Here is a 22,846-nt window from a genome sequence, read left to right on the forward strand (position 1 = left end):
AAGAGTTCCACTACCCCTCCCCAAATTCTCTTGCTAACCCCCTCCTTTGGAGTCAATCTCTCCCCCTCCCCGGCAATCGAGGATTTGCTCTCTGTCTGCACAGTTTTCCCTTTCCCGAACAAATCTCCCCATCTAGAAATCTTAAGTAGTTGCAATTGTCTTACAGTGCTGTCTGTGGGTCTGTGGAGGCTGGAGCCAGCAGCAGACACACCCTGCCCGAGACCGGCCCCACCCGCCCATTTCTTGCTCTAAACCTTAGACCAGGGTCTAGGGAACTTCTGAGAAGACAAGACTCGTCTCCACTTCCGGCCTCTCCCTTCTCCTGTGGCGGCTGAAGCTGCGGTAGACTCCGGCTTCCTCTCCTTGTCACCCTCGAGACCTTAAAGGAAACCTCTTTCTTGGAGCGGGGACCTTCCTACCCCCCCAGCCCTTCCCGGCAAAGGGTGCTTCAGAGGGTCTGCGAATAAGAGTGGGATTTCGATTCCTTGTGAAAATAAAGGTGCAAGATTGGAAATCCTTGAAGTTTTTATTCTGGGTGGGGGGTGGTCTGCAGCACCCATGAACAAGACCGGGGTCCTCGGGGCTGAGAGAGAAAACTGGAAGACACAGGGGTGGGTGACGCCTCTTGGGAGAATGACGATTGGGGGTGTTTAGGGAAAGAGGGATGATCTGAAGCATTGTGGGTCTAAAAGGATGGAGTGGGAGCTTGCTAAGGCGGAGAGGTCTGTGAGGCGACAGTGTGGGAACCCCTGGGCAGGGGGTGGGGGTGGGGAAGGGTGGGACAGAGTGAGGGGTCTCCGGAGGTGGCTGACCTCTGGGTGAACCTGGCTTCTGCCACGGCCTTGAGCAGTGTGACTTAGGGCAAGTTGTGTCTTCTCAGCCTCAGTGGGCTCTTCTGTGACATGGGTACAGGCTTCCCTCTGCGGGCCTGCGGCACGGGTTCAAGCAGACTCTAGACTCACAGGCCCACACAGGCCGGTCAAGGGCTCCTTGAATGTCAGCAGCCACTGGGTCAGCTTCCAGGGACTGTGAGCCCAAGAGTGGGGTGTGAGACTCTTGGAGACCAAGGGAAGGTTCCAGAAGTGTCTAGGGAGCAAACGCTGGGTTTAGGGGGCTCCCCAAGGGTGCAAAGATGACACCACCCGCCCTCCTGCTATAATCTCTCCCCGCAGCCAGATGCACCACCAGGGCCTGCACCAGACAGCGGTCAAGGACACTTCCTGGGCCTGTGAACCGCGTCCGGGCATGAGATAAGACCTTTGACTGGAATGAAAAGGTAGAAATGGTTCACGGAACAGAGCAGCTCGCGCCCCGAGATCTCACTTTGGTCGAAAAAACTCGTGAGCGCGCACGCGGAGAAAGACCTGGAAGGACAGGACCTGGGTATGGCTTAGGGAGGCAGGAATGTTAAGTCTTTATGTTTTTCCTCTTTGCTTGGCTCTGGGTTCCACACTGCCCAGGGACTGCTTTCGTGACTCAGTGGTTATGGTAAACCAAGCTTTAAGGGCCGCCCTGCCCTCCTGGTCAGGCCTCAGCTCCCAGGTGCGGTGGGCTCCGACCTCCCCTCCCACCCTCTCCCCTCCCTTACTCTGCTCCTCAGACCCACCCGCTCCTCACTGCCTCGCCTTCGCCCATGCGGTTTCCTCTTCCTCTCCCCACGAAGCGCTGGGGGAGGGGTTCCTGGCCACCTTCTGTAGACTGGCCCCACCCCACGAGGCACTGGGGGAGGGGGGGTTCCTGGCCACCTTTTCTAGACGGGTGCCAGGGGCTCGCTCTCACAGCTCTCTACTTCCTCTGGGGGTCTGATCACCCTCAACTCGGGGAGGGGCGCCAGGACATCTCTCGGCCTTCAAAGCCGGCAGAACTCAGAAGGATGCGGGGGCCTCCTATGTAGCCTTCAGAGGATAGCGGCTCGAACCTGGACTTCGGGCCACTCTGAACCAATTTTAACGCCGTGCACTGCCGTTCAATTCGGATTTTACTCTTAACCTGAGACCTCATCAAATATGCTTTGCCCACCCTTTCTAACTCGCACCCCGGAGTGCAGCCTGCAGAGCTAGGCTCCTCGTCCGCCGTGTCCCCCGGAGCCCCAGGGCAGCGAAGGAAGGTGCCACACGGCCAGTGGTGTCCCAGCCCCTTTATTTGGTGTCCCGCACTCAGGCCTGCATCACGGGCCTCGACTTCTCGGCCTGCAGCTTCACTCCAGAGCCTGCGAAGCCGGTGCCGCCCTGGGAGGGAGAGAAGGCCAAGGTGGAGGCGGGGGGCTGCAAGCGGCCGCGGGGGGTCCTAGGCCCGCAAGGAGAGGCAGGACCCGGGCTAGGCAGGGCAGGGGCGGGGCCTGGGGCAAAGGGGCGGGGCCTGGAGGGGCGGGCCTTCTGGGGAAGAGGGCGGAGTCCCGGGGAGGAGGCGGGGCCTCGGGAAGGGGCAGGGCCCTGGGGAGGAGGGCCGCTCACCCGCTGCAGCACGATGATGTCGCGGTCCGTGAGCTTCTCCCCGTTCACTGGGTCCACCATGTCCTTCCGAATGAGCTTCTCCACACACTCGAGGGTGACCACGGCCCCACTGCGGTGAGGGTGAGGGTGAGGGTGAGGGTGGGGGGCTCCGATCAGAGGTACCACCCACACACACCCCCGCGGGACAGCCACACCCTGCCCCCTGCGCGGCGCCCCCGTGCCCCCGGGGGACTCACGAGGGCCGCAGCACGGCGCACGGCGTGGCGTTGCTCAGGCTGTCGCGGGTCACGGCGCACACGTAGCGCTCGCTGCGTGTGATGAGCCCCACGCGGTCCACGGAGCCGTCGAGCGGCGTGAAGCGCACGGGCGTCAGGTCCGACATGCGCAGAGGCTTCCCCGACATGGGGCAGGTCACGGTGCGCGACTGCGGGCCGGGGGGTGGCAGGGTCAGCGGCAGGGCTGGGGCCCGGGGAGGGGGGATGGGGTCCCTGGGAGAGACGGAAGGAGGGGGCTCTCGGGCGAAGTGGGCGCAGGTGCGCTTGCGGGGGGTGCTCACCGGCTTCTCCAGCTTGGTGGCCTTGGCCTCGGGGGTCAGCGACGGGATCCAGAAGCTGGGCAGCGCTTTGTCCTTGTCCTTTCCTGCGGGGCCCGCGCTGGGCCCGGGTTGGGCATCATCTGCGGAGGGAGAGGGGTTCAGATGCCGCCCCCAGGGAGGCCCCGGCCCCGCGGGTCCCCGTCCCCCTGTAAGTCCGCTCCCCCTCACCTGGGCCGTTGCCCGTGGTAGCCTTGGGCGTGAAGGGGTTGAGGGGCCGGCTCACGATGGACGCCTCCTTCTCCAGGAAGCCCCGCACCTGGTCCTGCGCCGCCGCCCGCTGCAACTCTTTCTGCTCCTCCCGCCGCGCACCCCGCTGCTTCTCGTAGGCCTGCGGGCAGCAGGGGAGAAGGGCACTAGGCATCCTTCTGGGGGCTGTGGGCTTGGGGCACCCGGGGGGGGGGGCGTTCTTCCCATTTCACAGGTGGGTAAACTGAGGCCTACACAGGGGAGATCCTGGCAGAGGCACTGTTTGGTAGAGGTTGGTGACCGCCTGGGTGTGCAGCTTTAATCTGCATGTGCGGCTCTGCTCCCTTCGCTTGTCCCTTCCCCTTCTGCAGGGCACCTGTGTGTTTAGCTGGGTGTTTGAGACTTGATGGCTCCTTTATTCCTTGGCAGCAGAGTGGTCAGCAGCTTGGCTGGAGCTTAAACCCGGCCTCTGTCACTGATGAGCCCTGTGAGCTCTCCTGGCCTCAGTTTCTTCATCTGTAAAATGGGCTAACAGTGGCGACCTCCCTCAGAGGCTCACTGGGAGGGTTACACGGGATGAGTTTTTAAATCACGTAGAACCTTGCCCAGCACACAGTAAGTGCTCAGTCAACGTTACCCGAGGGCTGTTACTGTGTTTATTATAAGGTATGTGTACTATCTGATTTACTTATCAGACCGTGTGTGTTCTGTACACCCTGTCCTGGCGGATGCAGACCTGCCCCTGCCCTCGAGGGGCTCGAGTTCCAGGAGAGTAACGAGCGCTAACATTTATGGAGCCATGAATGCGCAGGTAGTGTGTGAAGACAAGAGGATGTGCGGGCAGAGTGCAAGGATGAGAGGTTGCGCGGGCAGCATGTGAGGACGGCAGGATGTGTGGGCAGGGTGCAAGGACGAGAGGAGTTAACACAGTACTGAGCTCCAACACTGCCCTGGGCCACCCAGCTGAGTGAGGAGGGAACACTCATGGTGACTGATGCTCTGGAGGGCTTCCGACATGGTCCCCGCGATGAGGGAGCGCCCCGTCAGCCAGCAGCCTGTGGGTAGGACATGGGCACAGGGGAGGGAACCCACTCACTCAAGACAAAAAACTCAATAAAGGGGCTGGCCTGGTGGTGTAGTGGTTAAGTTGGCATGCTCCACTTTGGTGGCCTGGGGTTCATGGGTTCAGATCCCAGGTGTGGACTGACACACCGCTCATCAAGCCATGCCGTGGCGGCATCTCACATACAAAATGGAGGAAGGTTGGCACAGATGTTAGCTCAAGGCCAATCTTCCTCACCAAAAAAAAAAAAAACACCCAAACCAAAAAACCCAAAACTCAACAAGAATCTGACCCTCAGAGTTTCCCAAGCTCCAGAAAACCCAGGAGGAGAAGGAGGAAGGTGGACCAGCTGTGCCTCAAACAAGGTGATAAAGCAGAGTCCCCTCATCCACAGAACGAATCCACCCACGGAAGCGGGGCCTGGCTTCATAAACACCTAGAGAATTCTTATCTGTGAGCATCTTCCACATGCCCTGCAGTGTCCTCTAATTTGGCCCTGTCAACCCATTTTAGAGACAATGAAACTGAGGCCCAGTGAGATGAGGTGACACCCACTCACTTAACAAGTATTTACTGAGAACCTAGGGCCACAAGCTGGGAGAGACCCACTCCCTGCCCCTGGGGCCTGCCGTCTAGTGGGGGAGGGGGCACCTGTCAGACAGTCACGTGGAGTCCCAACTGTGACAAGTGGCAGGAGAAGAGATGACAAGGGCAGACCCTGGGGCTCTGGACTAGCGGGAGGTCAGAGGAGCCAACGCTTGGGCTGAAACCTGGACGATGGGAAGGACTGAACCAGGAGCAGAGGGAGGGGCCAGTGCACCAGGCAGAGGCCCAGAGGGGAAAAGGAACTTAGACGGGAGGCCCAGTGTGGCTCTGCTTGTGAGCTCAGCATCCAAACCACCCACCCACGCCTTTGTCCCCTTCCCGCACCGCTGTCACCTTCATCTGCCGGGCGATCTCCTTCTTCTGGTGCAAAATGTATTCCAGGATTGCCTCCCGCTCATACAGGTAGCCATCTGGGCTGCAGAGAGATGGGGGGGGCGGTGAGAAAACATGGGCCTGGCCCAGGCCACACAGCCAGGGGTTAATGGTCACGTGCCAACATCAGCTCCCACGCAGCATCTTACAGGCAGCCGCTCACAGGTGCAGCTCTGCTAGGAGCGGACGGCAGTGTTTTAACCCTCCCCGCTCTGTGATGTGCTCTGACGTGCAGGGAAATCTCATGCAGTAAATGTGAACGCCTGGGTTGTCCAAACCCTGCATGTCCCAAAATGGCCCTTGACCGGCTCCTAGGGGGCACTTCTAAGCCCTTGGCATGTCCTGCCTGATAAGAGTGTCTCTGCTCACCTGGGGGGCCATGTGCTATCAGCTCAACCTCTGGAGGGGCTGGAGACCAACGGCAGCCACACAGCAGCCAGCCAGGCCTCCCGGACCAACCTCCAATACAAACCCTGGATACCGAGGCTCAGGCAAGCTTCGCTGGTGGTGACACTCAGTGTGTGTTGTCACACATTGTTGCTGCGGGAATCGATGCTGTTCCTGTGACTCCACTGGGAGAGACAACTGAGAGCTGGTGCCTGGTCTCTCCCAGACCCTGTCCCATGCGCCTCTTCCCTTTGCTGATTTTAATCTGTATCCTTTCGTGGTAATAAACTGTCCCTGGGAGCAGAGCAGCTTTGCTGAGTTCTGAGTCCTTCTAGTGAATGACTGAGCCTGAAGGTGGCCTCAGGGACCCTGAACCACAGTCCACTCTCATCACCATCTCTATGAAACTGACCCGTAATTGAGCACATATCTAGTCACTGGACTAAGCACCTTAGACTCACTCTCTCGCTCGAGCCTTTGCCAGACCCTACAAGGCAGGTAATGTAAGTGGGACATTTACATTGCCCCACACACGAGCCATTATTATGGGCCAGGAGATGTTCCAAGAGCCCCGTCCTCAATTATGAATGTCATCTTTTCCACACCCCGTGGCACAGATCCTAGGATCATGCCCATGTCTCAGACGAGAACCCTGAGGCTCTGAGTGGTTAAGTGGCTTGCTCAGGGCGCCCTGGCTGTGAGGCAGCCAGACCCACATGTGCATCCTCTCCCTGTGGTCCCCTTGTCCTCGCCACCCGTGTTCCCAGCTCACGTGACAACGGGGTCGTGGCAGGGCTGCAGGGAGAGGCAGCAGCAGTCAAAATCCTTGACGGCATCCCGGCTCAGTCGAATGTTCTGGGTCCCGTAGCCTGAGGCCGCTGGGGACAGAGATGGGCAGAGGGATGGAGGGAAGGGAGACGTGCTCCTCTCCATACCCCAAGAAAGAGACACAGAGAGAACTCGGTGGGGGGGAGGGGATGGGACTCAGAGAGGAACAGGCTGCCAAGAGCTTAGGCTGTGTGTCTGTGTGACTCTGTGCTGGGGACGGGGCTGCACAACAGGAAGGTGTCGCTCCCCAGAGGACAAGAGACAGGCTGTCACTCAGGCCGTCACTGAGGCAGCAGCTCGGTGGAGAGGCCCACGGCTGACTCCCCTTGGCCCTTCTGGCTCTGTGACCAAGCTCAAGTGCATACACCTTTCTGGGCTCGGCTTCCTCCTCTGGAAGGGCCATGGCAACAGTGACCCCACCCTCAGTGGGAAAGTGGGGGGACTGGATGAGTTCACATACAGAAGGCACTTGACGTAGTGCCCCCCACACAGGGGGAGGGGGTTGCTGGATCGTGTGGACTCTTATTCATATGGTCATGACCCACAGTGGGGGGACAGAGACAGGCACAGAAGGTACAAGCAGAAGTGCCAAGTGAGATGGTGGTGCCCTCCCACCCGGTACCTGTGTCCTTCTTCTTTTCATGGTAGGTGTAGACAGCCCCCGCGGTGCAGTTCTTGCCGTGGCGTGTCATCCTAGGGCGAGGAAGGGACAGTGGCAGGGCCGTGGGGGCCAGAGGGAGCCCGCCCGGGGAGGACTGGACCCTTATGGCCCTCACAGCTGATCTGCCCCCAAGACGGGACAGCTGGGGGTGGGGACAGTTTTACACACGATAACTGGTTAAGAAATACCAAGAGGCTCCGAAAAAACAAGATGGCACTTTACCTCGAAAAAGACCCAAGGTTGGCTGGTAGCAGTGGGTGTCAGAAGGGAGGGGTGCACCTTGTGAGTTTCTGTGAGGTGGTGGGAGGAGGGTGATCTGAAATCTGATAGAAAGTTCTAGCACCAAAAGTGGATGGGTGTGGCTCCTGACACACGTGGGGAACTGAGGCGCTTGGTGGACCTGCAGGGTGTGTGTGCTTGTGTGTTCTGCGTATGATCACACGCTCGTTTCAACCGAGCGCATGTCTCTGGGTTCCCGTGGTCCTTCTCGTGGATGAAGTCACTGTGATTTGAAGCAAAGGCGGAATTTGCGTGATGCTCAAATTGTTCCCTAACGGATCAAGGGCACTGGAATAAATTCTCAGATTTCACAACAAGTGTTACAGCAGAGCTGACCGTCCGTGGAACTCTGGCAAATCAACAGGCAAAAAACCAGCTCCCCCAAAAGGAAAATGAGCGAAGGATATGAAGAGGTAATTGACTGACTGAGCGGCGTATGGAGAGATGCTCAGACTCCTCAAATGAAACTATAGTGAGGTATCACTCTCATCAGGCTGGCGGTCCACCCTTGGAAAACTGGGTGGACCAAGGCGTGGTGGGGATGTGGGGGTCGCTCACAGGACCCCTCGGGTGATGCCTGGGGGAGAGCGGACAGGGTCAGCATCGGGCACACAGGCTGGCGGTTCTTCCGCGAAGTAAGCGATGGCAGTTGTGCACTGGGGTGGATGTACCCCAAAGGCATCCTCAGAGCCACCCACACAGGGAGCAAGGATGAGGATGATCCTGGAGGGGACAGATGGTGACTGTCCACCCTGGAGACCCCCCAGTCGTGAGATGCAACTGCCTAGGTGTGTACAAAGCATCATGGGTGGATCTTAAGAACACAATGCTGGGTGAAACAGGTACGAAATAAAACGGGATCGCTAACAATCCATGCGTGCTCAACACGACACATTTTAAGGGACCCCTACAAACAAAAGGATCGCACGTTAGATCGGGTGCCCATGTGGTGGAGGGGATTAACTAGAGGAGAAACAAGAATAAATAAATGAAACGAGAAGGAGGGGGTTATGTGGATCAACGCGTGGAGGCTTAAGCAATATGACCTTCTGTGTGGGCTCGAGTCCAAGGTCGGCCCCCCACGCTGTGTGACTCTGGACTGGTGACTCTCCTTCTCTGAGCCTCAGTTTCCTTTGGTCAACGTGGGGATAACCAGACGATCTAGCTGACGCGACTGGATGGCTGTGAGGGCTAAAGGGGGTCATGCTCGGAGCCTGGCACACGGGGGCAGGGTGGAAGAGGGGGGCAGACCAAGGGCTTCCAGAATCTAAAAAGCAACTTCATCTTTATTTCCTCCTTCTGGTGGCGTTCAGAAACTTGCCTTTCGCATTCAAAACTTGAAACAAACCTCTCTTTGAGCTACAGCTCTCGCGCTCCCCCTACTGGCGTCTTTCTTCCAGAAGCCAATTTTTGGTTTTAGGCATATTTACATAGTATAGATGCACAGCCCTGAAGGATGCTGTCGGAAGCGTTTTGACAAATGTAAACACCCTCGTAACCGCCACCCCAGTTGAGATCCAGAATATTTCCATCACCCCAGAAGCGGCCACCGGGCTGCTCAGAGAAGCTAAGCTTGGTGAGACTCCCCACTCGGACCATGGCCCCCTCCTCCACCCTCCCCTCGCCCCCGGCTTCTGAGCAAGTGTCCAGCACCTGCTGTCTCCCCTCGCTCACCTGCCACCCGCTCCTCCACCCCGGCCCCCTGCCTTCCGCCCCAGCCCCCCAACTGCCACTCATGAAGGTCGCGCTGACCTCCTCATGGACAAATTCCCCACTCTATTCTTAGTTGTCAACTGCCTTGACCCTCTGCGGCATTTGGCACCGGGCTGCTGGTCTTGTGGCCAAGAGGAGGGCTTTTGTGCCCTTTGGCTTTGCGGACCGGGATGTTTTCCCTCCAGGAGCGAGAGGAACAGCTGTGGAGGGAGCATTTTTTTTTTCCTTTGCCAGGTGACAATGGGAACCATCACAAGACCACTGCTTCGTCCCTGACCTCGTGCCGACTCTTCACACCCTCAGCTCTTCCAGCCTCTCACCCCACTCTCAAGTCTCTCCCATCGCCACTTTGCAGATGGGTAAACTGAGGCTTAGAGGTGAAGGCGGTGGTTCTCAAAGTAAGGTCCAGGGAACCTGGGGGTCCTTAAGATACTTTCGGGGGGTCCACAAAACTATGTCCATAACATTAAAACGTATTTGCTTTTGGTCTCATTCTCTCATGAGTGGAGTTTGCCAGAGGCTGTCATCACCGCGATGGCTAACTGAACGTGTGCTTGTCATCCCTGGGCTCTAAAAATGTCTGCTATGTTACACTGAGTGAAAGAAACCAGGTCCAAAGGCCACATACTGTCGATTCCACTTATACGAAATGTCCAGAACAGGCAAATCCACGGAGACAGACAGCAGGCTGGTGGTTGCCACGGGCCAGGAGAAGGGGGCATGAGGAGGAGTGCTAAGGGGTGAGGGGTTTCTATGGGGGTGACGAGAATGTTCGGGAATCAGAAAGTGGTGACAGTTGCACAAAATGGTGAAACTATTAAAACCCACTGAATTGTATACCTTAAATGGGTGAATTTTGTGTTGCGTGGATTCTCTCTCAAAAAACTCTTACTATGACTCCACTCACATGAGGGAGTTAAGCATGTGGACAAAGAGAACAGATTAGTGGCTTCCGGGGGAAAGCGGGGGTCGGGGGGGCACAAAGGGTGAAGGGGTGCACCTACAATACGACTGACAGACAATAACATACAGCTGAAATTTCACAAGGTTGTAAACTATCATAATCTCAATAAAAATTTAAAAAAAATTTGTTAGTTTCTGCGGCCGGCCCAGTGGTGTAGCGGTTAAGTGCGCACGTTCCGCTTCGGCAGCCTGGGGTTTGCCAGTTTGGATCCCGGGTGCGGACGTGGCACCACTTGGCAAGCCATGCTGTGGCAGGCGTCCCACATATAAAGTAGAGGAAGATGGGCAGGGATGTTAGCTCAGGGCCAGTCTTCCTCAAGAAAAAAAAAAAGAAAGAAAAAAATCGTTAATTTCTAATGCGGCAAGTCTCGATAGCAAGAACTCACACAAACAAAAGCTCTTCAGTGTCCTCGATGATTTTGAAGATCCTGAGACCAAAAAGTTTGAGAACCACTGGCCTAGGGTCGAAGGGCTGGCAGGTGGCAAGGCCAGGATTTCTCTGGATTCGGAGTTTCCCGCGCTAGACTGTCTCCTCAGTGAGGCCCATTTCAAAACAGAAAACAGAACTACTGCCATCTCCTGTCGCTAGTATTTCAGACGAGACACATCCGAAGGAATGTCAGCCGTGGTTTATCATCCTGCTCCTTTCACGAGGGGGGAGACCAGGCTCCCAAAAGCCCCCCGCTGGGCAGCGGCAGAGCCGGACTCGAACCCGGGCAGCCAGAGTCCGGAGCCGCCCTCTGGTCCCAAGGAAGCTCACAATCCGAGACTAAAAGCGGAGCCATTCCTGTTTTCGTACGATGTCGTCAAACTCCAGACTATTTTTTCCTCTTTCAACACATCTCAGTTCCGACGCTGAATTCTGCCTGGAGACATTCGTGCTCCATCTAGGTTTCATCAAAGTGACAGCTGCAAACAGACATCCACGTGCTCCGGTCGTTCCAAACACACTTAAAAGTTTTCCGAAAACTGAATTGAATATCAGTGCTTAAATTTAGATTAAAATGAAATAATTAAAAAATTCAGCCCCTCGGTGGCACTAGCCACATATCAAACTGCTCTGCAGCCTCTGGGGACTGGTGGCTTCTGTACTGGGGAGTGCAGTTGGCGCAGCGCTAAGACAAATGACACACAGGTGACCACAATACCATTAACACATTAATAATTCCTTGACATCATCTACTCTTCAGATGGTGTTTAGATTCCCTGATTATCTCCCAACTGTCTTTTTCCACAGTTGGTATCTTTCTTTCTTTTCCTTTTTTTGGTGAGGAAGACTGGCCCTGAGCTAACATCTGTTGTCAATCTTCCTCTTTTTGCTTGAGGAAGACTGTCACTGAGCTAACATCTGTGCCCATCTTCCTCTGTTTTATATGGGATGCCATCACAGCATGGCTGGATGAGCAGTGCGTAGGTCCAGCCCCGGGATCCGAACCTGTGAACCCTGGGCTGCTGAAGCGAAACGTATGAACCACTGGGCTGGCCCTCTGCAGTGGATTCTTTGAATCCTAAACCAGTGGTTCTGAACCTTTTGGCAGGGTCAGCGATCCCTCTGAGAACCCAAAGGATGCTACAAGTCCCTCTCCATAGAATGGCGTGTGTCCCATGGATGGACGCCGGCAGGCCGTCTCCCGGGGTGGAGGCATCCGTGTTAAAGGAACCCAAAGGGCTAACTGCACTTAAGGAAATCAGTGACAAAAAGAGGATGTGTGGAGGCGGGAAAGAGAGAGTTCCCCGACGGCAAGAGGGAGCATGTGAGGTTTTCCTTTAAGGATGGCTGATATTTAAGAAGTTTGGTGAACCTGGCCCTGTTCGAAGCATTTTACACTAGTGACTCCAGCAAACCCCACACTAACCCAAATGGCTGCTACAAAGGCACGAAGAAGGCACCCACGGTCATGCAGCCGGGGGTAAACACGTGCATCTGAGGCTCTGGCCTTGACCCAAGGTCCACTGTGCCACCTGGCGGCAGGTGGCCTCAGGCACTGTGCTGGATTCTCCGCATGGAACGGGACAGCTAGTGTGTGCCTGGTCCTTCCCCTGGAAATCCTGTCCCCTTCCTCCTCTCAGGTTCCATCGAGGTGTCACCTTCTCCAGGAAGCCTGACCCTCCAGGCTGAGTTGGGTGTCCCTTGTGTTCTGACAATGCCCTGAGTTACCGCCGTGATCGCCGCCACCCCTGGGGACTTCCCCCTGCGGACTAGGAGTCCCTCGAGAGGGGGCACAGGTCAGACTCCAGTGTGGGTCCCAGTACTGCCTGGCACCCGGGGGCATGGGGGTGCTCAGAGAGGACGCGATTGGCTCAGTTAACCCCTTCCGACCCTAGGGCTGGGCGAGGTGTGTCATCGATGAACTAACCCCTAACCGATCAATACAGTGATCACGAGAGCACTAAAGGAACAGACACGACCGTCACATCCTTCAAGCACTCAGGTACCAGCCCCACGCGAAGCCCTTCACCGTCCGAACGTCTCCTCACGACAACCTCCTGAGGTGGGTTCTCCCCATTTTACAGGGGACAAAACAGACGCCCAGAGGGATTAACTGACCAACTCCTCCGTCTGCTCCCTGACGGACCAGCCCTGGGGAGCTTGTCACAAGGGAACTTTGAAGAAGTCACTCCCTTCAACTGCTTCCAGGACGTGGCTCAAGATCAAAACCAAACAGCTCAAATAAAAAATGTGGGAGGAGGGGCCGGCCCGGTGGTGCAGCAGTTAAGTGCACACGTTCCGCTTCGGCGGCCCAGGGTTCACCATTTTGGATCCCGGGTGTGGACATGGCACAGCTTGGCAAGCCATGCTGTGGTAGGCGTCCCACATACAAAGTAGAGGAAGATGGGCACGGATGTTAGCTCAGGGCCAGTCTTCGTCAGCAAAAAAGAGGAGGATTGGCAGCAGATGTTAGCTGAGGGCTAATCTTCCTCAAAAAAAAAAAAAAAAAAAAGTGGGAGGAATGACAGAATTGGAAACTACCATTTTGCAACCCCTGATGACACAGGTGACTCAGGCAACGACTGTCAACGGATGCCATTAAGAGAAAGATGGATGGGAACTCGACATTTGCGGGGTGCTAATCCTCGCTAGTAGAAAGGAGAGACTGCAGCTCGACAACGGCACGTTTGTGCTGTTCCTACCTGCACTAGTCAGCCGGGGCCGCCAAAACAAAGCACCAGGGACTGAGGGGCTTAGACAGAAAATATTTGTTTTCTCAGAGTCCTGGAGGCCGGAAGTCCGAGATCAGGGGCCAGCATGGTTGGGTTCTGGTGAGGACTCTCCGTGGCTTGCAGATGGCGGGCCACCTTCTCGCTCTGTCCTCACAGGGTGGATGGAGAGAGAACCTTGTGGCATCTCTTCCTCTTAAAGGGACATGAACCCCAGGGATTAGGACCCCACTCTTATGACCTCACATAACCTTAGTTACTTCTGTAGAAGCCCCATCTCCAAATAGTCACATTGGGGGGCTTCAACATATGAATTGGTGTGTGTCCTAAACACCACCTGAAGCCCCTGATTAGTTTCACCATCCTTTTTTTTTTTTTTTTTGAGGAAGATTAGCCCTGAGCCAACATCTGCTGCCAATCCTCCTCTTTTTGCTGAGGAAGACTGGCCCTGAGCTAACATCCATGCCCATCTTCCTCTACTTTGTATGTGGGACGCCTGCCACAGAATAGCATGCTAAGCAGTGCCATGTCCACACCCGGGATCCGAACTGGCAAACCCTCGGCCGCAGAGAAGTGGAACATGCACACTCAACCGCTGCGCCACCGGGCCGGCCACCATCTTCCTCTATTTCATGTGGGACGCCTGCCACAGCATGGCTTGACAAGCTGTGCATAGGTCCACACCCGGGATGCGAACCGGCGAACCCAGGCCACCGAAGTGGAACGTGTGCACTTAACCGCTGCGCGACCTGGCCGGCCCCTCACCATCCTTAAAAGTAGGACAACCAGGCGTTAGGCAACATGAAGCTACCAGCTCTGAAGCTGTCACGCCAAAATGGCTGAACCTAAATTTAATCAAGACTTTAGATTTAAATTCTCTAATTCTAGGAAGTTAGAGGATAGAGCAGGGATTGACCAAAAAGGGCCAGACAGTAAAGATTTTCAACTTGGCAGGCCATACAGCCCCTGTCACGACTCCTCAATTCTGCCTTGGGAGGCAAAAGCAGCCAGGGACACTATGTAAATGAAGGGGCATGGCTGTTTTCAATAAAACTCTATTTATGGACACTGACATCTGAATCACATACAATTGTCATGGGTCACAAAACATTATTCATCTTTTGATTTTTTCCAATTATCCAAAAATGTTAAAAACATTGTTAGTCTGCAGGCTGTACAAAAACAGGTGGTGATTGCAAATCATATATCTGATACAGGAATTGTATCTAGACTATATTAAAAACTGACAACTCAATGACAAAAAGCCAAATAACCCAATTTAAAAATGGGCAAAGGACTGGAATAGACATTTCTCTAGAGAAGATGCACCAATGGCCGAGAAGCACATGAAATCATGCTCCACCTCATTCATCGTGAAGGAAATGCAGCGAAAACCACAATGAGATGCCAGTTCACACGCGCGGGGATGACTATGAGTGAAAAGTCAGACAAGAAGAAGTGTGGAGAAACCGGAACCCTCACACACGGAGGCTGGGAATGGACAATGGAGTGGCCACTTCGGAAAAGTCGGGCAGGTCCTCCAAAGGTCACAGAGAAAATGACCATTTGGTTCAGCAATTCTACTGCCAGTAGGAATGAAAACATACGTCCACATAAAAACTTGTACCCGAATGTTCGTAGCAGCCTTATCTGTAATAGCCAAAAAGTGGAAACAACCCAAACACCCATTGAATGACGGAATGGATAAACAAAACAAAGTCTATCTCACACAAAGGAATATTATTCGAACACATAAAGAATAAAGTATTGATACATGCTACCAAATGAATGACCCCTGAAAACACTATGCTAAGTAAAAGAAGGCAGGCAGAAAAAAAAAATCCATTTATGTGAAATGTCCAGATTAGGTAAATCCATAGAGAGAGAAAGTAGATTAGTGGTTGCAAAGGGCTGGGGGGAGGGGAGAATGGGGACTGCCGGCTAATGGGTACCGAATGTCTTTTTGGTGTGATGAAAATGTTCTAAAACTGACAGTGGTGATGGCTGCACAGCTCTGTGAATATACTAAAAATCACTGAATTTTGCACTTCTAATGGGTGAACTATACGTTATGTGAACTGTTGGAATATGTGATATTCCAATAAAACTGATATTTTATAAAAAGGAGGCCAGCAGGACGGAATAAGTGAAATGAGATTACCAAGAAGCAAAAAGACAAATTCAAACGGTGCGATGATCAACAGACTGACTGACCTAGTTTCTTCAATGAATCAATTACACCAAGAAAAAAACGGGGCGTGGGAGGGAGATCGTCTTAAATTAAGAGAAATTTAAGAAACATAACAGCAATGACTTAACTGGATTCTGATTCAAACATATGCAACTTTTTTTTAAAGGCATTTTAGAGACACATGATTGGATTATTGACCAAGTAATAGGTAATATTCCAGAATCACGGTTGCTTTTATAAAACGTGATAATCGTGTCACGGTCACGTAAGAAAATGTCCCCGGTTTTTCCACATGCATCCTGAAATACTTAGGGCTGAAATGTCATGACGGATAAGATTTACTTTATATATTTAACTTAAAAATATATACTCAGCCAATATGGTAAAAATAATAATCGGCCAATCTGGGCGATAAGGATTCGTATATACTCTCACTTTTCCCTAAGTTTGAACGCTTTCATAACAAAACATTAAACTGCTTACAGGACTCTTCGAGGGCTAAATTCACTCCGAATCGGCAGCCCCGTCAGGATGTGAACCCAGGACCGCTGACCCCAAAGCGCCACGAGAAAAACGTTCAACCCAACACCGACTCAGAGAGGGAAGGGGCTGTCGACAAGGTGCAGAGCAGGCGGCGGCGGGCGACTGCACAATCCTCCGCCCTCCCCATCACAGTCGGGAAACTGAGGCCAGGAAAGGGGTCCTCATCCTCCACTCCCACTCCTTGGACCGCCAGGAGTCCCAGTCTCCTCCTTCCCCCGGGGCCCCCGGCCCATCGCCATCCATCGTGGAACTGCCACACGGAGGCCAAGCTACCTCCAGGGGCTGCTGGGAGTTGTAGTTCAGCTTCAGACTCGGGGCGCCTGGACTGGTCTATTAATGATCGACAGGGCGTCGGGAATTCGAAATCGTGTGTCCGTTTCCCTCAGGACCCCAGGACTCTAGCCTGCGGGAAGGCGATCCCAGCAACACAAGCCCTTCACCACCTAGAACTAACCTTGCAAACGACTCCTCGTTCCTTCGTTGCTTCTTCAACTGTGCCCCTGCACCGGAAAGGAGCGCTGTTTTCCCTCTCCGTTCCGCCCACTTCCGCCCAGCAGGAGAGACCGGAAGTAAAGCTGCCCCTAGTTGCGGAGGTACCTCGTCTGGTTTGGTAAGTCCTCCCTTCTGCTCTTTCTCCCTCCGGAAACGTCAGTGGCAACTTAAAGGTTCCGGTTAGTGAAATTGCCGTGAATATCGGACACGCTTAGTACATACTAGGCATTTCGCGAGGCAGGCAATTTCCTTGCTTTACCCAGGCTTTGTGTCTCTCCAAGCCCGAGTTTAAGGACTAATCACTTCCCCCAGGGATGGGGAAGCCCAGTACTCCAAGGATATCATCCACTTTTCTTGTTGCAAGTTGAGACAATTTAGAAGGGACAATTCCTCTGTCCCCATTTTATAAATGGAGCAATTAAGAAAGCTCAAGTCAAAGCCTTTCAAATAAACTCGGCAAACGAATTTACTACCGGATACCCACCTACCCCGAGGGACCAAGGCATACAGTTCCCGCCCGTTTCTAGATATGTAGATATCTGGAGACCTAGACGTTTATTTCCCTAGCTCGACATGGCGAGCTGGGGGGGGGGGGGGGAGGCGGGGGGAGGGACAGAGTATCAGGGGAGGAGGTGCATATGCAGTCCCCCTAAGTGCCCCCACGGGCTCTGAGACCCTGGCCTCCCTATGGAGCTTTGGACCTTAGGTCCTTCATCATAAGGTCCCTTTAAGTACTTTGTCCCTTACCTGAGTCCCGCCCAGGGCAGGTAATCGCAAACCCCGCCCCTCTGCCAGAAACCGGGAACGGACTGCTTGCAAGGAGTGGGGGTCCCCGCCTTCCTCTCCCCGCCCCTCTCTCCTGCTTCCCTTCACAGCTGGCTGCAACTGGCCGAGGAGGCCCCGAGTAAAGAGGAGGGGACAGTGCTCACAAGTCTGGGCAGGTAAGTGAATGTCCCTGGAGACAGAGCCTGGCTCGGTGACCCTGGTGTCCTGGCTCCCCACTCCTCTGGGACCCAGAAGTTCGGGGGCCCCCAAGCCCAGGAATCCAGGGCCCCTGTCCCCTTCTTCCCCTGGACCCAAGAATATGGGCCTCTGTTCTTGCCTCTCCTGCAATCTTTGATCTCTGTGAGTGGATCTGCAGTGGGCACAGAGAGGCATCCGTGGAAATTACCAGGAAGGGAGAAATCCCAATCGCCAATGGACGTGTTCATGCGCACCTACTGTGTGCCAAAACCCATGCTGGGTTCTGCAGACACAATGGAGAAAAAGAGAAGCTCCCGGCTCCAGTCTCTGGAGGCACACTCCCTTGGTTTAAATCCTGCCTCTGAATCTTGCAAACTGTATGACCTTGGGCGAGTTCTTTCACCTCTCTGTGCCTCCGTTTCCTCATCTATAAAATGGGGATCCTAAGAGCACTGCTGCCAAAATTAAACTGAGCTGATCGAGGTAAACTGCCTTGAACAGTGTCTGGCCCAGAATACCGGCTGTGTAAGTGTCTGCTGTTATTGCTATGAGTCATGGACCAGAGTCCCGTCAGGGAGACCTTGCCTTCATTCCCTAGGGGCTGAGGCACCTGTTGTCTGTACCACACCTGGTTCCAGGTGTCCACAAAATATGAGGGGCCACCCCTCTCTGCTGCTGCTATACCTGGGATTGACCACCTGCCTGGACACCTCAGCCCCTGGGGAGCAAGATCAAGGTGAGTGAGTGGGGGAAGGGCCGGTGTCCAGGCGCTGACATCACCATCCCTTGATCCAGGAGCCCTTACCTCTAGTCCCCCCCTTCCCCATAGCTCTCCATCCCTTTAGGTTCAGGTTCCTCTATGTCCCCAGTCTTAGGAACCTTCCAGTTTCCTGTCTCTCTTGTCCTTTGGGCCCAGAAGTCTTCCTGGACTCGCCTGAGGCCCAGAGCTTCCTGGGTGGCCGCAGACGGATCCCACGCGCCAATCACTGGGACCTGGAGCTGCTGACACCGGGGAACTTGGAACGAGAGTGTCAGGAGGAGAGGTGTTCCTGGGAGGAGGCGCGGGAGTGCTTTGAGGACAATACTCTGACGGTGAGGGCCTGGGGGCCCTGGACTCCCTCCATCTCTCCAGGCCCTGGGGGGTCCTGGCCATCAACTCCCTCCTCCCTCTGGTCTCAAAAATCAGGGCGGGCCGGTTCAGGGTGTGGAATCTTCCAGTTGACACCCTGCCTTTCCGCCTTCTCCTCCACTTCTACCCCTTCAAGGAGCGCTTCTGGGAGGATTACATATACAACGGCAAAGGAGGTGAGTGGGGTCCAAGATCTCTTGTTCTGTGCAGCTAAGGCAGTCCCTTGCCGTGGGGGCTGAACGAACATCCCCCACCCCAAATTCTGTGCTCCCTGAGTTCCTGGAGGTGGCTGGTAAAGAAATCCCCTCCTTTGAGACTGGAGCCCCTGCCTGAGGAACCCACCACACCTTATTCAGAGGAAGTCCCATGTCCCCAGGAAGGGGGAGGAGTGGGTGGGTGGGGGAGTTACAGCCTTGGGGCCCATCAGACCTCAGTGGGGCTCAGAGGCAGTGGCCCACCTGAGCTCGTCTTTGGAGTCCAGAGCCCCAGCTCTTTCTCCAGCTTGGTTGCTAGGGGGCTGCTCCCTAGCAACGGGGCCTGGCCAGTCCAGGCCAGGTGGGGGATGCCTGTCTGTCCTCACCTGCCCACTCCACTCACCTCCCTCCCCTCCTCTGAGTTCTGAGGTCCCATCAGGGCTGCAGCCTTGTTGCTAAGTGGGGGCTGCTCCTTAGCAACAAGGCCTGGCCAGGCCGGCCAAGGAAGCCCACAGCCCTCACTACCTGGCTGGCTTCCCCTCCCCCACAGCCCCATCCCAGCCTCTGCCTGGTTGCTAAGGAGGCCTTCTCCCTAGCAACCACACCTAGCCAGGCTCAGGACCCAAGGCCTCCTGCCCACCGGAGGACCCCCTCCGGGGACGGGCTCCCCACCCCCTTGTGGCCTGGTTGCTAGGGGTGGGTGCTCCTTAGCAACCGGCCCTAGGTCTGGGCTGGAGTGGGCCCATTGGAGCCTGGTTGCTAGGGGAGGTAGCTGCTTTGCCACAGGCCTTTCAAGGCCTGGTGGCTCCTTGAATCCACCTGAAATATGTCAGAATGGGGAGGGTTTGGCTTCTCGGTGCTTTTTGCTGAGAGTTAAAAGCCTGGGGTTAACTATTTGAGGAGGGCCCCCCTATCCAGGGCTAAAGGAAGTCTCCCCAGCCGCAACACCTAGCAAGGCCTCACGAAGCTGGTGTTCTCCCGGTACGCCCCGACCCCCCCCACTTTTCCTCAGACACGAAGCCTTGGATTCCTAAAGGGGCTGCACCTTAGCAAAGGGTCCACATGAGTTCCAGACACCCGGCAATCTGTTACTGGGAGGAGGTTCCAAAGTTCCTCCATTGATACATGAATATTGCCCCCCCCACACACACACCCCCGCCCTCTGGTAAATTCGGAAGGCTTCCTGTGGATTCTGCTCTTCCTTCAGAGTTGAGGCTTGCCTCCCAGAGGCCTGGTTGGTACAAGAAGCTGCATTCCAGAGGAGCCAAGGTTGCCAGATAAGATAAGGACCCCCCCTCCCCGAGTTAAATTTGAATTTTAAATACACAATTTTTTTTTGGTATAAGTATATCCCATGGACATACTTATACTAAAGTTTTCATTGTATACCTAAAATTCACATTTGACTGGGTGTCCTATATTGTTATTTGCTACATCTGGCAGCGCTCAGAGTGGGGCCTCAGAGTTGGCTGTGTGAGCTCCCTCCCCTCCCTGTAGTGTGTCAACTGCAATCTTAACAAATAGGTTGCTTAGGAGGGTCTTGCACCGCCCCATGTCCAAGGAGGGACCTCTGTCTCCGTGGGGACACAGCTGCCGTATTTTCTAGTCCCGGATGAACTTATCACAGGCCCCTCCTGCATTTATATAATCTCATTGAGTTTTTACAACCTGTCAGGGTGGGGTTATGGGTCCCATTTTACAGAGCAGGAAATGGAGGCCCAGAAATGAGTGAGGTGAGTTGCCTGAGGTCACACAACTGGGAAGTGGCCCCAGCTCTGCCTTGTTTCCTGTCCAGTCCTCCTCCCCCCAGGGAAAGGCCTTTGGGTGTTGGGTGGGTGGCAGCCTCTGAGGCTGTGGCTCCCCCTCCGCCCGCAGGGCGTGGACGAGTGGACGTAGCAGGCCTGGCTGTGGGACTGACCTCTGGCATCCTCCTCATTGTCCTCGCTGGCCTGGGAGCCTTTTGGTATCTGCACTGGCGTCGGCGTCGAGGCCAGCAGCCTAGTCCTCAAGAGTAAGGGGGCTTCAGGGAGGAGGGGAGAGAGGACGGGTTGATCTAAAGAGATGGACCAAGGATTGGGGGCAGGTGGGCGCTGATGAAAGAGCTGGAGAGTGAGTCTGTGAGGTTTTCTGTCTAGTTGTGGCATCTCTCTGTTTGTCTGACTGTATCCTGGGTCTCTGGCACACAGTAGGAGCTCATTCAGTATTTGCTGCCTGACTGTCTCTGCACGACCAGGTTTATGTGTCATTATCACCCTGGATATTGTATCTGGTGAGGCTGCAGCCTGTGGTCTATGGGTGCCTGTGGTATGTCAGTTTCTGTGGTGAGAGGGTGCAGCCTGTGTTTGTGTGTGTCTGTATGACTTGTCTAGGTGTGTCTTTCTCTGTGGCAGAGGCTAAGAGGGTGCTTGAGCATCTGTCTTGGAAGTATAGTGGGTCTGGGGTCTTTTAGGAAGAATTTCTTGTAAAAGGGCATCTGGGAAATTTGTGGTTGTATCTCTGTATTGTGTCTGTCTGTTTCTGGGTGTCTGCCTGTCTATTTGCGGGGCTTATTCTGCATTACTCTGCCTGTATCTGGAGCACATGTGTGTCGATGAATGAGAGTCTGTGTCAGCAGTTGTTGATTTCTCTGTCTGCCTGTCATTTCGAGGCACTTTTCTGGGGGTAGAGTCCGCTTGAAGGTGACCCTCTTTTTCCCTGGCCCAGCTCCCTGCCACCTCTGTCCCCCTACCACCCTCAGAGTCTCTGTCTCCCTAAATCCTCCCTCCTCCCAAACCTGTCCATCCTGTAGGTTTCCCCTGCTAACAGAGCACCTTCTGTCCCCAGGGCCGAGCTCGTCAGCCCCCTGAGCTCTCTCGGCCCACCGACGCCCCTGCCCCCGCCTCCGCCCCTACCGCCGGGCCTCCCCACCTACGAGCAGGCGCTGGCCGCCTCGGGCGTGCACGACGCACCTCCGCCCCCTTACACCAGGTACAGGGCGGGGCTTCTGCCCAGGGGCGGGGCGCAGGGGGCGGGCACTGCCGGAGGAGGGGCGTGGGCTCGGGGGCGGAGCTTGGAATTTGGGGCTTATTATCCGGGGCGAGGCTGGGAGAGCGGGGGCGGGGCCCTATGCCATGGTCTGGGGGCGTGGCCCAGCGGGGGGGGGGGTGTGTGTGTGTGTGTGTGTGTGTGTGTGTGTGTGTGTGTGTGTGTGTGTGTGTGTGTGTGTGTGTGTGTGTGTGTGTGTGTGTGTGTGTGTGTGTGTGTGTGTGTGTGTGTGTGTGTGTGTGTGTGTGTGTGTGTGTGTGTAGCCTCATAGGAGGGTGGGTCTTGCGCCCAGAGGGCCCGGGATTGGCTGAGACGCCCAGGGCGGGTCGGAGTGGTCTTGGTTGAGGGGGGAAAAACAGCCCGGGTTTTGACTCCCCACGGTGCCCCCCCCCCACCTTGCAGCCTCAGGAGGCCTCGCTGAAGGGCAGCTTCCGAGCCGGGGATCCCCGAACTGTGCCCCAGATTCACACCGGATTCCGGAAGCACCCAGGCTTCTTAAACTCTGGACGGAGCTGAGCTGAGGGGGTGGAGGGAGTAGGGGTCGCCGGCCCGAGCCCTAGGCCTACCCTGGCACACGTGTTTCCGCCGCGTACGGATACACGCATGTCCCCGGACAACGTGTTCCCGCGTCCTGGGCCCTGGTGGACCCCCACGCTCTCCTGACTGTGGGGGTACCCGCCAGCCCCACCCCCGGTGTAGGCGCGCGTGGAAACTCGGACCGAGGCGGGCAATCCGGGTGTGCAGACTCGCGGGTGAGCAGGTGTGACACGGCCATCGCCTTCCAGTACCACGGGCCACGGACACGCAGAGCCCCGCCTGTGCACACGCATGTCTTCGTGCGCTCCCCGTGCGCGCACAGGGGCGCTGTGCAACCCAGGGAAAGGGTGGGGGGCATATTTGCAAGCGTGCTCGGTGGGGGCAGGCTGGCATTACACCCCGGGGGACGAGCTGAGCTCTTCCCCTAAATAAACAGCCTATGGAAAGGAGACCAAAAAAAGCAAAACAATGCAAAAAAATAAAATCAAATAAACTGAATCGCGTTCCC

The 22,846-nt window shown here is 55.4% G+C and overlaps 2 protein-coding genes across 8 annotated transcripts; one reads left to right on the forward strand and one right to left on the reverse strand.

Annotated features, from left to right (window-relative positions):
- Positions 1-507: 507 nt before the first annotated feature.
- On the reverse strand, positions 508-17,403 carry NOSIP (nitric oxide synthase interacting protein). Of its 4 annotated transcripts, none has more exons than XM_014729810.3 (9): positions 16,454-16,571; positions 7,113-7,183; positions 6,435-6,540; positions 5,228-5,318; positions 3,217-3,376; positions 3,010-3,128; positions 2,690-2,877; positions 2,454-2,562; positions 508-2,228 (listed from the first exon to the last, which is right to left on the reverse strand). In XM_014729810.3, exons 2-9 carry the CDS (start codon positions 7,180-7,182, stop codon positions 2,157-2,159), a joined length of 915 nt encoding a protein of 304 aa, XP_014585296.1. In that variant the 5' UTR covers position 7,183; positions 16,454-16,571; the 3' UTR covers positions 508-2,156. The 4 variants fall into 4 exon arrangements, with proteins under 4 accessions (XP_014585296.1, XP_070079259.1, XP_014585298.1 ...); XM_070223158.1 differs by having other exon boundaries at positions 5,237-5,318; positions 15,940-16,500; XM_014729812.3 differs by lacking the exon at positions 16,454-16,571 and adding an exon at positions 15,940-16,283.
- On the forward strand, positions 16,521-22,836 carry PRRG2 (proline rich and Gla domain 2). Of its 4 annotated transcripts, none has more exons than XM_023650152.2 (8): positions 16,521-16,609; positions 17,367-17,432; positions 18,053-18,190; positions 18,374-18,546; positions 18,720-18,759; positions 20,653-20,788; positions 21,601-21,744; positions 22,204-22,836. In XM_023650152.2, the coding sequence occupies exons 3-8, from the start codon at positions 18,106-18,108 to the stop codon at positions 22,220-22,222; spliced, it is 597 nt and encodes a 198-aa protein (XP_023505920.1). In that variant the 5' UTR covers positions 16,521-16,609; positions 17,367-17,432; positions 18,053-18,105; the 3' UTR covers positions 22,223-22,836. The 4 variants fall into 4 exon arrangements, with proteins under 4 accessions (XP_023505920.1, XP_023505917.1, XP_023505918.1 ...); XM_023650149.2 differs by having other exon boundaries at positions 16,522-16,609; positions 18,371-18,546; XM_023650150.2 differs by having other exon boundaries at positions 16,547-16,609; positions 18,093-18,190; positions 18,371-18,546.
- Positions 22,837-22,846: the final 10 nt, after the last annotated feature.

This window comes from Equus caballus, chromosome 10 (genome assembly GCF_041296265.1).
Source record: "Equus caballus isolate H_3958 breed thoroughbred chromosome 10, TB-T2T, whole genome shotgun sequence".
Lineage (NCBI taxonomy): Eukaryota > Metazoa > Chordata > Mammalia > Perissodactyla > Equidae > Equus > Equus caballus.